The sequence below is a fragment of the Hylobates moloch genome, unplaced genomic scaffold, assembly GCF_009828535.3.
Source record: "Hylobates moloch isolate HMO894 unplaced genomic scaffold, HMol_V3 SCAFFOLD_1, whole genome shotgun sequence".
In the NCBI taxonomy this organism is placed as follows: domain Eukaryota; kingdom Metazoa; phylum Chordata; class Mammalia; order Primates; family Hylobatidae; genus Hylobates; species Hylobates moloch.
Window position 1 is genome coordinate 99,941,737 of NW_026652276.1, and position 15,265 is coordinate 99,957,001.

Sequence of the window (15,265 nt, forward strand, 5' to 3'; positions counted from 1 at the left end):
AGAATCCTTTTCTGCCTTTTGGACCCTATATCTGTTTTCCTGGGTCTTTCCTTTAAGACTTCAACTCCCTTGGCCGGGCGCAGTGGCTTATACCTGTAATCCCAGCACTCTGCAGGGCCAAGGCGGGTGGATCACTTGAGGCCAGGAGTTCAAGACCAGCCTGGCCAACATGGTGAAATCTTGTCTCTAAAAATACAAAAAATACACCCAACATGGTGAAATTTTGTCTCTAAAAATACAAAAATTAGCTGGACATGGTGGTGGGTGCCTGTAATGCCAGCTACTCAGGAGGCTGAGGTAAGAGAATCATTTGAACCTGAGAGGTGGAGGCTGCAGTGAGCTAAGATTGTGCTATTGCACTCCAGCCTGGGCAACAGAGCAAGACTCCATCTAAAAAAAAGAAACAAGACTTCAACTCCCATGGATCAGAAACACCAAAGTCCCTACCAATATGGGGGAAATAGTATTGCTTGACATAACCTCACCTTAACCAGGCAAAAAAAAAACAACAAAAAACTAAGGTACAGGAAAAGAATAAGATTTACAAAAGGCAAGCTTCCAGCTCACCTGCCCTCCTTCAGGTGCAGGGCGAGGAGGAACAGAGGAAGAGGGAGAGTGGCCAGGCTCAGTGGCTCACGTCTGTAATCCCAGTGCTTTGAGAAGCCAAGATGGGAGGATTGCCTGAGCACAGGGGTTCAAGACCAGCCTGGACAACATAGCAAGACCTCTTTTCTACAAAAAAAATAAAAAGGAGGAGGGAGAGCCAGTGACTCTGGGCAGATGGTTGACTGGGAACAAAGATCAGCAAGATATTAAGACAGACCCAGGCTGTCACAGCACTGGAAGGTGATCAGGTGTTCCAGCTTTACTTTAGGGGCGTTGGGACCTGCTCCACTACCCTGGGAGTCTTCTCCCTCTCACACCCAGAACTGGCTCCAGTGGGGTGTGGCCCTGATACTGCATGGAGAATGGGTGTGCCGTTTGTGTCCAGGAGTCTGGGGACAGCTCTTGCCATGGCCCAGGAAACCCCTTTGCTAAATTACATGTGTATGGAAGATACCCGTTCACACCAGTCTGGATGCGCCCAGGTCCCCAAAACGCATTTGAAGTGCCACATAGGTTAATGGTCCTGTGAGTACTTGTGAAAAGACCTTGTTACTGGTGTGCTCAAGAAGGCTTTCTGAGGGCCTGGGGGCAGGGGCTCACGCCTCTAATCCCAGTGCTTTGAGAGGCCAGAGCAGGAGAAGAGCTTGAGGCCAGAAGTTCAACACTAGCCTGGACAATATAGCAAGATCCTGTCTCTAAAAAAAAATTTCATTTTTTGAGATGTAGTCTTGCTCTGTCGCCTAGGCTGGAGTGCAGTGGTACAACCAAGGCTCACTGGAACCTCCACCTCCTGGGTTCAAGCGATTCTCCTGCCTCAGCCTCCTTTTTAGCTAGAACTACAGATGTGCACTGCCACCCCTGACTTATTTTTGTATAATTATAGAGAGGGCTTCACCATGTTGGCCAGGCTGATCTCAAACTCCTGACCTCAGGCCCACCTCAGCCTCCCAAAGTGCTGGGATTACAGGCATGAGTCACCACACCTGGCGTTTTTTTTTTTTTTAATTAGCCAGGCATGGTGGCTCACACTTGCAGTCCCAGCTGCTCAGGAGGCTGAGGTGGGAGGATCTCTTGAACCCAAGAGTTTGAGGCTGCAATAAGCTATGATTGCAGCACCGCACTCCAGCCTGGGCCACATAGCGAGACTCTATCTCTACAAAACAAAAACTTAGCTGGGCGTGGTGGCTCATGTCTGCAGTCCCAGCTACTCTGGAGGCTGAATTAAAATTAAAAATTTCCCATAAGTAAGGAAACAAACAAACCAAAAGATCCTTAATTCACCCATCTCAAGATCACATCTGCAATGTCCGTTTTAGGGACTTCATTCACAGGTTTCAGGGATTAGGACGTGGACATTTTTGTCCAGATCATTATTCTGTCTACCACAGGGAGCAATGCACAAAGTGAAGAAGGGTTGAGAAGGTGCTTTGGGACATTTGTCTGGACTGTATGTCAGGGAAGCAAATAGCTCAGGAGGTTTCTGATCCTAATTCAGGGTTCTGAGAACCCAACAAGTCAAGCTTAGGGGGCTAAGGAGGGGACAGTTGCATCCTGAAATCCAGAGCCCTGTGGCATCCCAAGCCTTAGACCAAGAAGCTTCTACTTCCCAATGTCTTGAAGAGCTGTCAAGACCACAGCCTCCTGAAGCTGTGATTAAAGGTACACGGTGCCAGCAGCACTCAGAATTCCCTGCCTCCGGTAGCTTACACTTCAGTGTCTCCACCCTCACTGGACAAAGACTGGTCAAAGGGGATCCTGGCCGGGCATGGTGGCTCACGCCTGTAATCCTAGCACTTTGGGAGGCCAAGGAGGGCAGATCACGAGGTCAGGAGTTCGAGGCCAGCCTGGCCAACATGGTGAAACCCTGTCTCTACTAAAAATACAATAACAAAAAAAAATTAGCTGGGCATGGTGGCAGGCACCTGTAATTCTAGCTACTAGGGAGGCTGAGGCAGGAGAATTGCTTGAACCTGGGAGGCAGAGGTTGCCATGAGCCGAGATTGCGCCACTGCACTCTACCTGGGGTGACAGTACGAGACTCCGTCTAAAAAAAACGGGGGCGGGGGGATCCTGGAGGATGTTCCAGGCAGGGCCAATCATCTAATGTGTGTAACCATTGTTGGGAGTCTTACAGAGCCCCATGCTCAGGAAGGGGCTCTGTGCTTGGGGTTTAATGCTCTGAGATTGTTATGTTGAAATTCTTTTTCTGTTTCTTTTTTTTTTTTTTTTTTTTGAGACAGGGTTCCACTCTCCCACTCTGTTGCCCATGCTGGAGTGCAGTGGCACGATCTCAGCTCACTACAACCTCCGCCTCCCAAGCTCAAGCAATTCTCTCACCTCAGCACCCCGGATTAGCTGGAACTACAGGTGTGCACCACCGCACCTGGCTAATTTTTTTTTTTGAGATGGAGTCTCGCTCTGTCACCCAGGCTGGAGTGCAGTGGCGCGATCTCAGCTCACTGCAACCTCTGCCTCCCAGGTTCAAGCATGAATTTATGTTTTGAAAGTGTTTCCCCGTGCCCAAAGGAGTGCAAAATTAAATATCAAATAAAAGAATACCATGACAGATTGAGAAATTGTAGAAAACAAAAACAAAAAAAGCTTTGTTCTTTTTTTTTTTTTTTTGAGACAAGGTCAAGGTCTCATTCTGTCACCCATACTGGAGTGCGGTGGCTCGATCATAACTCACTGCAGCCTGAAATTCCTGGGCTCAAATTATCCCTGCCTTGCCTCAGCCTCCTGAGTAGCTGGGACTATGCCCAGCTAAAGTTTTTTAGTTTTTGTAGAGACAGGTTCTCCCCTATGTTGTCCAGGCTGGTCTTGAACTCCTGGCTTCAAATGACCTTCCCGCCTCATCCTCCCAAAGCACTGGGATTACAGACATGAGCCACAGTGCCCAGCTTGTTTCCGCTTTTGAACAAGGGGTCCTGCATTTTCATTTTGCAGCAGGTCTTGCAAATTATGTAACCATTCCTCATCCCAGGACAAGATACTGGCCAGGTGTGGTGGCTAATGCCTGTAATCCCAGCACTTTGGGAGGTTGAGGCAGGCAGATTGCCCGAGCTCAGGAGTTCAAGACCACCCTGGGCAACATGGTGAAACCCCCGTCTCTACTAAAATACAAAAACATTTAGCTGGGCGTGGTGGTGCACAACTGTAGTCCTAGCTACTCGGGAGGCTGAGGCAGGAGAATCGCTTGAGCCCGGGAGGTGGAGGTTGCAGTGGGCCGAGATTGTGCCACTGCACTCCAGCTTGGGTTACAGAGTGAGACTCTGTCTCAAAAACAAAAAAAGACACTGAAGGCCCCTTCTCCAAAGACCACCATAAAGCAGGTGGTCTTTGGAGAAGGGGCCTTCGGTATTTCCTTAGGCAGTTTCCTTAAGTGATAGAAACAGCTCAGTTTTCCCCATGGAGACAGCATTCCTGTGTGCACCCTCTCTGGTCCCTTCTGCCCAATTCCCTAGGTCTCCAGGAAGGGATGATGGGATGGGATGGGCATGAGGGTGAGGAAGAAGCATGAAGGCGCTTATCAATAACAGATGTCACCAGGTGGTTTATTGACATCAGGTGGTTTATTGATGTTGAAACTCCATGCCCCTTTCACCACAGACCACCTGTTGGCCATAAGGCTACGGTGCCAGCGATCTCTCCCACTAACAGAGCTGGCCAGGTCCCAGGGCCTAGCAAACCTCCCAGAGTGGTCTCTAGGTATGGAGGACCCCAGAAAGGGGAAGGGGCTGTGATTGAAGGGATGCTACTCTCAGATTAACCGACAGTACGACTGTCGCATTAGGGTCAGCTACACTGCAGGGGTGGGGTGTGTGGATATCTGTGCTGGGGTCTGGGCTCTGTGGAGAGACGTGTAGGGGTAATGAGAAATTAATCAGCAATGAGAGGTGGACTCTGAGCCACCTCCCTGACCCTGAATCATTCAAGTGAGGAGCAGAGGAGCTCTTGACTGGGGGACAGGAGGATGTGAGGATCCCCAGGGCCTCAGAAGTTGTTATCAATGTTCCAGACATCCCCGCTAAGCGCATTGGCTGCCCCTTGCAGCGTCCAAGTGAGCAGGGCTAGCTGACGCCGGAAGCGGCTCTCCTGGAAGCCGGTGGAGGAGGTGGCCCCGGGGGTCCCGGAGCTGTTGGAGCGCAGCAGCCGCAGGTGGTCCAGCAGGGCGCCCAGCGTGTGGTCTCCGCGGCCCATGAAGATGTGGCGGAACGGGGAGTCGGCTGGCGACACGTACTGGGAAAGGAAGTAGAACTCCACCTGCGCAGAAAGGGGGATCAGGTCAGGGTGGGGGGCTCTGACTCGGGAGCAAAGGCCGGAATCATCCTTCCCGCCAGCCAGTCTCTTTGTTTTTTTTGTTTTTTGTTTGTTTGTTCTGAGACGGAGTCTCGCTCTGTCGCCCAGGCTAGAGTGCAGTGACACGATCTCGGCTCACTGCAACCTCCGCCTTCAGGGTTCAAGCGATTCTCCTGCCTCAGCCTCCAGAGTAGCTGGGATTACAGGCACCGGCCACGACGCCCGGCTAATTTTTATATTTTGAGTAGAGACGGGGTTTTGCCGTGTTGGCGAGGCTGGTCTCGAACTCCTAACCTGAAGTGATCTGCCCGCCTCGGCCTCCCAAAGTGCTGGGATTACAGGCGTGAGCCACCGCGCTAGGCCTCCCCTTCTTTCTATCTCTAGAACCCCTAAAGCCTGCATGTAGTTCTCCTGAGTCTTCCTTCCTCACCCATTCAGTGAATGCCCAAAGCCTCAAAGAACAATCTATTGCCCTGCTATTCCTCTTCTTAACACCACACCTCCCCACACCGAGTCATTCTCCACCTCCACCAATGTCCACAGCCCAGAGACAAAGGTCAAGGGGACAGCCCAGTCCTCATGAAGAGCCTGGCTTTCCTCCCTCTGATGCAGCTGCTCTTCCCTCTTTCCTGAGACGGCCTTGCTCCTGACCTAATCTCCCTCCTTTCTGCCAGCCTCTCCTAGTGTCTTAGCCTCTCCTAGCCCCCTCTCTGGTTTGTTCTGCTTCCACCCATGGGCAGGTCTCAAAGCTCCACCTCCCTCTTCTCTGTACCTATTAAATTATCATTGCCTGGGCACTACCCCAGTAAAATCAGAATCTCTAGGGGGTGATCTCAGATGCTCACATCTTTTATTTTTAGAGACAGGTTCTCACTGTCACCCAGGCTGGAGTGCAGTGGTACAATCACAGCTCACTGCAACCCAAACCCCAGAGTTCAAGTGATCTTCCTGCCTCAGCCTCCTGAGTAGTTGGGAGTGCAGGCACATGCCACCATACCCAGCTGATTTTCAGATGCTCACATCTTTTTAAGGCCTCCATCATTCACTCACAGAGCTCATCTATGCCCCTGATGTCAACCAGGACCTCTGCGGGGACAGATGCCAAATGTCCCCACCCAATGACCCACTGGAATCCTGCCCTCCAGCCATCTGGACCTCCCCGCTGGGTTTGGGAGCACCTGGACGTATCAGTATCAATCTCTTCCCAAACCTGGGCATTGGGCCCACACTCATGCAGCCCACGGCCTTCTGCAGGTTTCAAGCTCTCACCCTCAAAGGGGAGTGAGCATGGGGTGAGCACAGGCTTTGAAGGTAGACTACCTGGCCTCCAATTTCGGCTCTTCCACTTATTAACTATATGATTTCCGGTAAGTTTCTTAGCCTTTCCTAGCCCCTGTTTCTGGATATAATACTAGCAACCTCAGCACTGGGGGAAGCAAATGAAATAAATCCCCTAGCATGTGGTAACCTTCTATTATGGCAACTGCAGCCCGGCACGGTGGCTCATGCCTGTAATCCCAGGACTTTCGGAGGCTGAGGTGGATGGATCATCTGAGGTCAGGAGTTTGAGACCAGCCTGGCCAACATGGCAAAACCATGTCTCTACTACAAATGCAAAAAACTTAGCCAGGTATGCTGATGTGCCCCTGTAATCCCAGCTAGTCAGGAGGCTGAGGCACAAGAATAGCCTAAACCCGAGAGGCGGAGGTTGCAGTGAGCCAAGATCGCGCCACTGCACTCCAGCCTGGGTGACAGAGCAAGACTGTCTCAGAAAACAAAACCAACCAAACAAACAGGCCGGGCACAGTGGCTCATGCCTGTAATCCTAGCACTTTGGGAGGCCAAGGTGGGTGGGTCACGAGGTCAAGAGATTGAGACCATCCTGGCCAACATGGTGAAATCCCGTCTCTACTAAAAATACAAAAATTAGCTGGGTGTGGTGGCACATGCCTGTTGTCCCAGCTACTCAGGAGGCTGAGGCAGGAGAATAGCTTGAACCCAGAAGGTGGAGGTTGCAGCGAGCCGAGATTGCGCCACTGCACTTCAGTCTGGTGACAGAGCGAGACTCCGTCTCAAAAAACAAACAAAAACAAATGGCAACTGCTATTTTATTATTCTTCTATTCTAAGACAACTATTATTATTATTCTCCTCCTCTTCCCTCAGCATCAAATCTGTCAATTTCTCCTCCTAAACACCTGACATCGGTCCAGTCCCCACCTATGAGCATTTGCTGCCACCTGCCACTCTCAAGACATTTGCAATCTGACCAAAATCACTCTTAAAAACTCCACTTTGTTGTCTGGCATGGTGGCTCCTGCCTGTAATCCCAGCACTTTGGGAGGCCAAGGTAGGAGGATTACTTGAGCTCAGGAGTTTGAGACCAGCTTGGGCAACATATGGAAACCCTCATCTCTACAAAAATAAAAATAAAAAAAATTAGTCGGGTGTGGTGGTGTGCATCTATAGTCCCAGCTACTCAGGAGGCCAAGGTGGGAGGATGACTTGAGCCCAAGAGTTCAACACCAGTCTGGGCAACACAGTGAGACCTCATTTCAAAAACAAAAACTCCCAGCCGGGTGCAGTAGCTCATGCCTGTCATCCTAGCACTTTGGGAGGCTGAGGTGAGCAGATCACTTGATGTCAGGAGTTCAAGACCAGCCTGGCCAACATGATGAAACCCCTTCTCTACCAAAAAAAAAAAAAAGTAGGCATGGTTGTGCGCGCCTGTAGTCCCAGCTACTCGGGAGGCAGAAGTGGGAGAATCACTTGAACCTGACAGGCAGAGGTTGCAGTGAGCCGGGATTGCGCCACTGCACTCCAGTCTGGGCGACATTAAGACACTGTCTCCAAAAAATAAAGAAAGAAAAATGAATAAAAATAAAACTCCCCTTTGCTCACATCACCTCTCTGCTCAAAAACCTCTCTAATTTCATTGATACTAAGACCCTTAACATCCAAACTTCTAATCCTCGTGTTCGAGGCTCCCCACGGTTGATTGATAACACCATTTGGTGATCCCCTCCCCTCTGCTTCTCCATGGGGCCCCTGTTCTGGCTCTGCTGGTCCACACCCTGCTTCCAAGTAAAACCAGACTGATTTCACTGCCACACCCGAATTCTGGTCTCTCCGCCCTGCAATGTCCTCTTTACTTTGCATCAATCCACATCCTGCCTGTTCTTCAAGATCCAAGTCACAGTCTAAAGCCGAGGTCAGCAAACTTTTTCTGTGAAATGCCAGATAGTAAATATTTTAGGTTTTGCAGGCCATGCTGGTTTTATTGCAGCTACTTAACGTTGCTGCTATTACACAAAAGTAGCCATAGAGAGCGTGAAAACCAATGAGCGTGGCTGTTTCAATAAAACTTTATTTACAAAAACAGGGAGCAGAGGCTCACGCCTGTAATCCCAGCACCTTGGGAAGCTGAGGTGGGAGAGTCACTTGAGCCTAGGATTTTGAGACAAGTCTGGACAATATAGTGAGATCCCATCTCTACGAAAAATTTTAAAAATTAGCGGAGTGTTGTAGTGTGTCCTCGTAGTCCCAGCTACTCAGGAGGCTGAGGTGAGGTGAGAGGATTACTTGAGCCCGGGAGGTGGAGGTTGCAGTGAGCCCAGATCATGCTACTGCACTCCAGCCTGGGCAACAGAGTGAGACCCTGTCTCAAAAACAACAACAACAATAAAAAACAAGCGGCAGTTTGAATTTGGCCAATGGGCAGTAGTTCACCAACCCCTGGTCTAGAGCCACAAAATTCACTGGGTCTGGCCCAATCCTGTATTGCAGGCTCTGAAGTCCTGAGTCCTTTCCTCTCCATCCCTGAGCCTGAGTCATGCATCTTTTTTTTTTTTTTTTGAGACGGAGTTTCGCTCTTGTTGCCCAGGCTGGAGTGCAATGGCGTGATCTTGGCTCACCGAAACCTCCATCTTCCAGGCTCAAGTGATTCTTCTGCCTCAGCCTCCTGAGTAGCTGGGATTACAGGCGTGTGCCACTACGCCCAGCTGATTTTGTATTTTTAGTAGAGACGGGGTTTCTCCATGTTGGTCAGGCTGGTCTCGAACTCCTGACCTCAGGTGATCCGCCCACCTTGGCCTCCCAAAGTGCTGGGATTACAGGCGTGAGCCACCACGCCTGGCCTAAGTCATGCATCTTACACACAGGTCCCTTTTATACCTGGTGGGGACAGGGGTATGGCAACTTTGAAAGGCGGTTGTCTTTTTGTCTTCTGGATGCTAACACAGCTGAGGTTAAACCAAGATCTATGAATGAGAATGAACCATACCCAACCTATTGCCTCACCCCAGGGTCACCCCTGTTCCAGTAGAGGAGACAAAGGTTAAAGAAGAATGAATGGCCGGGCGCGGTGGCTCACGCTTGTAATCCCAGCACTTTGGGAGGCCGAGGCAGGCGGATCGCGAGGTCAGGAGATCGAGACCACGGTGAAACCCCGTCTCCACTAAAAATACAAAAAATTAGCCGGGCGTGGTGGCGGGCGCCTGTAGTCCCAGCTACTCGGAGAGGCTGAGGCAGGAGAATGGCGTGAACCCGGGAGGCGGAGCTTGCAGTGAGCCGAGATCGCGCCACTGCACTCCAGCCTGGGCGACAGAGCGAGACTCCGTCTCAAAAAAAAAAAAAAAAAAAGAATGAATGGAGAAAGAGATATAAGAAGGAGAGAAGGCCGGGTGCAGTAGCTGACGCCTGTAACCCCAGCAATTTGGGAGGCCGAGGCAGGAGGATCACTTGAGGCCAGGAGTTTGAGACCAGCCTGGGCAACGTGGTAAAACCCTGTCTCTACAAAAAATAGAAAAACTTAGCCAGGCGTCGTGGCACGTGCTTGTACTCCCAGCTACTAGGGAGGTTGAGGTGGGAGGATCACTTGAGCCCAGGAGGTGGAGGTTGCAGTGAGCAGAGATGGTGCCACTGCACTCTAGCCTGGGCAAAGGAGAACAAGCAAGAGCAATAGGTTTGTAAATGGCCAACGGGGACAGGCAGAGGGTACAAGCAGGAAAATGCAAGGAGGAGAGAGAACATGAGCCTCCAAGAGGTAGCCATGCTCGCTCTGAAAACCGTGAGTGCGTGTGCACAAGTGGCTCTGTGTACACTGCAGTTCCCAGCTCACCCCACACTCACTGAGGACGATCCTGTTTACTATTTTGCCCTGCAGACTTTTCCCCATGGCCACAGTCCCTACTCACCCATTTCTTGAGATCAAAGGGTTGAGAGGTTGAGTTCTTGGAGTGAGGAAATGGAAGGAAGTGGAAGAGTTGCAACTGGAGGTGGGATGTGGGCTGCAAAGGATTCAAAGCTAAGCAGCAGGGATTGGTGAGGGAATAAGCTCTTGTTTAACTTTCACGTGACACCTCCTCCAGGCAGCCTTTCTGGATGTCACCCATTTCATTACCAGAAGGAAAACAGCTCTCTATACTCTGAATATCTTTAGCCTTTTGCACGTCCCAGCCTGTAACCTCGTACTGTGGACCAGTGTGGACATGCTTTTTCTTTCCAGAAGGGTCGAGGAGGCAGTGGGAGCTATAGGAGGGGAGTCAGCGGGGAGGGGTGGAGGAGGGTGGATTGTCCCAGTTCTGCCAGGCGTAAACCAGGCGACTGTGGCCAAGGGGCTGGCCCTCCCTGTCCATTTCATCACTGATCGCTCGGGTCCTCCAGCCTGACCGATCTATGGGCACTGCGTGTCCAGGACTGGGAAGAGAGCATCCAGAGCATCCGGACTGTGTAGGCGGGGAGAGAGAGGAGGGCGCAGACAGGGCCAGGTCCAGGAGGCGGAGCGCCAGAGGAGGGGCGGGACACTGGGGGCGGGGCGAGGAGGGCGGGGCCTCACCCGCATTATGCGCACGTTGTACATGCGTGTCAGTCGCTCGTCTCTCTCCTCCGAGCTGTAGATCTCCTGCCGCAGCTTCTCCGCCGCCCGGATGTAGTCCCCCCGCGCCGAGTACACCCACTGCAGGGTCAGCCCGCGCGCCTGGGGGCGGAGGCGCGGGCTGAGGCTGGCGGCAGGGGCCAGGACCCCCGCCTAGCATGGGGACAAGGACCCCCGCCTAGCATGGGGAAGGGGGCTGGGACCCCTGGCCTGGCAGGAGGGAGGAGGTAGACGAGGACAGAGTGCTGGAGGCAGGAGGAAGGGAGTGGGGAGAACATCCTGCACCTGCCAGGTTGGGCGATGGCACATGCTGGGGGCTGGGAGACTGGAGGCAGGGGGTTAAAGGGCTGGATTGCCAGAGAGGACCTAGACCCCAGGGATTGCAGAGAGAAGGGGCTGGACCCCTGGCCTGGGCAGTGCTCCCCACTCCCAGAGACCAAGAGTGGGGTGGGCCCCTTGAACCTTGAGGTCCCCAGAGAACTCGTTGAGGTTCCCGATGTGCCTGAGGACGACGTCCCCGTAGCGGCCGAAGTCGAGGGGCAGCAGGCGATCGTGGCTGAGCCGGATGAGGAGCTGCCCTGCGAGCTGGGCCACGGCCTGGGCCACGGCGGGCAGGCGGCCTTGCAACACCTTATGCAGGTTCTCATAAGTGTCCTCCTTTGTGTGTAGGAACGGGTAGGCCTGGTCGTCCTGCCAGGACAGGGTGGACGCTGGGGCGGAGGCAGACAGGCTGAAGGACTAGCGCTGTGTCTGGGGCAGGGGGAGGACGTCTCACCTCCGTGAAGGAGAACTCGACGGCAGGGACTCCCACAAAGGCCGTGAAGGAATAGGCACTGCTGTCCATGGGTAGGGGCCGGATCCTGGGGGCAGGCGGGTTGGAGGGATCTGTGGGTTCAGGCTCCCCCACATCCCTCCCCAGCTCTCCCTACCCCCCCAACTTACACCTCAGCATCCCAGCTAGGTTTGGTGAACACCACCTGTTCATAGAGAGTCTGCCCGCTGTGGTTGGGAGAATCCACCTGGGGGTGGGGGGAGGGCACTGATCAGGCTCTGCTCCTCCCCGCAACCTACTCCCCTTCACCCCCTATTCCTGGGGTGCTCTTGCCTGCTTCAGGACACTCTCAATGAGACTTGTCAGAAGGGGGCTGGTCTTGGCATGAAACTTGTCATCCCCTGGAAAAAGGGGAGGGGAGGGATGCCAGGCTCAGGGCTTAGCCCCAGAGGCAAGGGTGGACCCCAGGGGGCCAGGTGGTGGCACTGCCCCAGCTCACCCAGCACTGCGTTGTCCAGGCTCACGTACACTACGGCTTTGAGGTGCAGCACGCTGAGGTAGCCCTGTGGGTGGGTGACCAGTGTGGAGTGGGAACCCCCCACCCTCACCTCTCCCCACTGCCTAACGACCTGCCCAGGACCCTGCATCACCTCTAGCCACTCCGTGGAGCCCACGCTCCCAAAGTCCCCACCGTCCCAGCTGATGAAGAGGAGACTTCTGCGGGGCCGGAAGCCTGGGGGCAGAGGGGAAGGAGGACAGGCTTAGCAGGGGCCAAGCAAAGACCCTCCCCTTGCCTTCTTCTGCCCTGGTCCCCCAGGGTCTCTGCTTCTCTGTCTCTCTTTCTGAGACAGGGTCTCACTCTCTCGCCCAGGCTGGAGTGCAGTGGTGCAATCATGGCTCAATGTAGCCTTGACCTCTCAGGTTCAAGTGATCCTCTTGCCTCAGCCTCCCAAGTAGCTGGGATTACAGGCCTGAGCCATCACGTCCAGCCCAACATGCTTAATCTTGACACAGACCCATGGACTATGATTATCATTCTTATCACTTTTTTCTTTTTTCTTTTCTTTTTTTATTTTTTGAGATAGAGGCTCATTCTGTTGCCCAGGCTGGAGTGCAGTGGTGCAATCTCCCCTTACTGCAAACTCCGCCTCCCGGGTTCAAGTGATTCTCCTGCCTCAGCCTCCCTAGTAGCTGGGATTACAAGGGCCCTCCACCACACCTGGCTAATTTTTGTATTTTTAGTAGAGGGTTTCACCATGTTGGCCAGGCTGGTCTCAAACTCCTGACCTCAGGTGATCTGTCTGCCTCAGCTTCCCAAAATGCTGAGACTACAGGCGTGAGCCACCACACCCGGCCTCCCTTTCATTTTTAGGTGAGGAAATAGAGGTGAAGTGACTGGCCCAGGGCCACTCAGGTACAATGTGGATGCCGAAGTCCAAGTGACCACTGGCCAGTCTGTGTCCCTCACTGCCTCTCTGCCCTATCCTCCTCGGGCCACAGGCCCACCACTGCCTAGCCCAGGCCCAGGCCCTGGCCCTGATCTTACCATTGCTCACCATGGAGGAAAAGGTCCGCACCAGCTCCAGGAGTATAGCCGTCCCCACAGCGGATTTAGCTGCTCCTGGACCCCATGCATCCCTCTGGGCCCCGATGACAACGTAGTGATCTGGGGAGGGGATGTTTGGGACCCACTTCTGACACTGGCAGTACCCAAAGTCTACCCCCTGCACCCTGGGGGCATCCTCCATCAGCCTGTATCTCTCAGCCCATCACATTCGGACAACCCCAGCCCTGCAGTCCCTCCAGTCCCTAAAGAGGGCGCCTGCCCCTGCTTGGCCCTTCCCCGATAGCGTGCTCCTTCAGCTGGGTGCCTGCGGTCATTCTGGACTTAAAGGGTTTCTGTCACCCAGGCTGGAGTGTGCAGTGGTGTGATCATAGCTCACTGCAGCTTCAAACTCCCTGGCTCAAGCCATCCTCCTGCCTGAGCCTCCCAAGTAGCTGGGACCACAGATGTGTGCCACCATGCTCGGCTAATTTTATTTATTTATTTATTTATTTATTTATTTATTTATTTATTTATTTTTTGGAGTCTCGCTCTGTTGCCCAGGCTGGAGTGCAGTGGCGCGATCTTGGCTCACGGCAAGCTCCACCTCCCGGGTTCACGCCATTCTCCTGCCTCAACCTCCTGAGTAGCTGGGACTACAGGCGCCTGCCACCATGTCCAGCTAATTTTTTTGTATTTTTAGTAGAGACGGGGTTTCACTGTGTTAGCCAGGATGGTCTCGATCTCCTGACCTCATGATCTGCCTGCCTCGGCCTTCCAAAGTGCTGGGATTACAGGCGTGAGCCACCGCACCCAGCCCATTTCTTTTATTTTTAAATTTTTTGTGAAGACGGAGTCTTGGCTTTGTTGCCCCATCTGTCAATTACCTACTTTGATTCTCCACCGCCATCCACATCTAGCTATGCTTGAAAGGGCCATCTATCCTATTTAATCTGATCTGATCTTTCTTTCATGCTTGAGTCTTTCTTTCTTTTCTTTCTTTCTTTCTTTCTTTCTTTCTTTCTTTCTTTCTTTCTTTCTTTCTTTCTCTTTCTTTCCTTCTCTTTCTCTCTTTCTTTCTCTCTTTTCTTTCTCTTTCTCTCTTTCTTTCTCTTTTTTTTCCTTTTTCTTGAGACAAAGTCTTGCTCTGTAGCCCAGGCTGGAGTGCAATGGCACAATCTCGGCTCACAGCAGCCTCCACCTCCTGGGTTCAAGTGATTCTCCTGTCCGAGCCTCCGGAGTAGCTGGGATTACAGATGCGTGCCACCACGCTCAGCTAATGTTTGTATTTTTAGTAGAGACGGGGTTTCACCATGTTGGCCAAGCTGGTCTCGAACTCCTGACCTCAAGTGATCCACCTGCCTCGGCCTCCCAAAGTGCTGGGATTACAGGTGTGAGCTACCACACCCGGCCCATGCTTGAGTTTCTATTACAACATCATCCAACGTAGGCTTACTCACTTCCAGTGCTGGGGAGCTCACTACTGGGCAACAACCCCCATTCCATCACTAGACAGGCTGGAAGGTGAGGTCTCTTCACTGCTGCCACCATCAGACCCAGTTCAGCCTCAACTTACCAGCTTCCCTCCTCTGGGCACCACTCCTGTCCCCTCTTGGGGCCTCCTGCACTAGCCCCCTATCTTGCCAGGGTGTATGGGCAGAAATTCCCCCAGCCCACTACAAGCTGTGAGTGGTACTGGACACACAGCATACCTGGCTCTGAGCGGCCTTCGATGCAGCCGAAGATGTTGTTGATGGGGGTGGAGGTCCTGTGATTGTTGACCACTAGCTGCAGTCCTGGCCCGGGGCCCAGGTGATAAGGGGAGCCTAGGAGGCTCCCCTGCCATTCCTGGGGGGCCACAGGGCCTTTGAGCTTCCTGGAGAGGAGGAAGGCAGAAAGGGGGAAGTTGTAGAGACCCAGAAGAGTCCAAATCACTCTTTTCCTTCTTTCTTTCCCTCCCACCCTTTCTGGCTCCAGATCGCTGCTTCTGGACGCTGCCTTGGTAGGGCAGTGCAGTCAGGGCTGCCTTGGATGGTTCTCAGCTGAGGTAGGTGTGCAGTCCACTGGGAACTTTAGTCGCCAGACAGTAGACCCTGGAGAAAGGCTGTGTCCATCCAGAAGAGTCACTTTTTTTTTTTTTTAAAGAGTCAGGGTCTCGGCCAGGCATGGTG

The 15,265-nt window shown here is 52.8% G+C and overlaps 1 protein-coding gene across 1 annotated transcript; it reads right to left on the bottom strand.

Moving 5' to 3' along the window:
• Positions 1-4,160: 4,160 nt before the first annotated feature.
• Positions 4,161-14,988, bottom strand: TFR2 (transferrin receptor 2). The gene is made up of 10 exons (XM_032756101.2): positions 14,807-14,988; positions 13,098-13,217; positions 12,202-12,284; positions 12,051-12,114; positions 11,885-11,952; positions 11,722-11,798; positions 11,555-11,639; positions 11,242-11,469; positions 10,741-10,881; positions 4,161-4,869 (listed from the first exon to the last, which is right to left on the bottom strand). The coding sequence occupies exons 2-10, from the start codon at positions 13,108-13,110 to the stop codon at positions 4,600-4,602; spliced, it is 1,029 nt and encodes a 342-aa protein (XP_032611992.1). The 5' UTR covers positions 13,111-13,217; positions 14,807-14,988; the 3' UTR covers positions 4,161-4,599.
• Between the last annotated feature and the right edge of the window lie 277 nt (positions 14,989-15,265).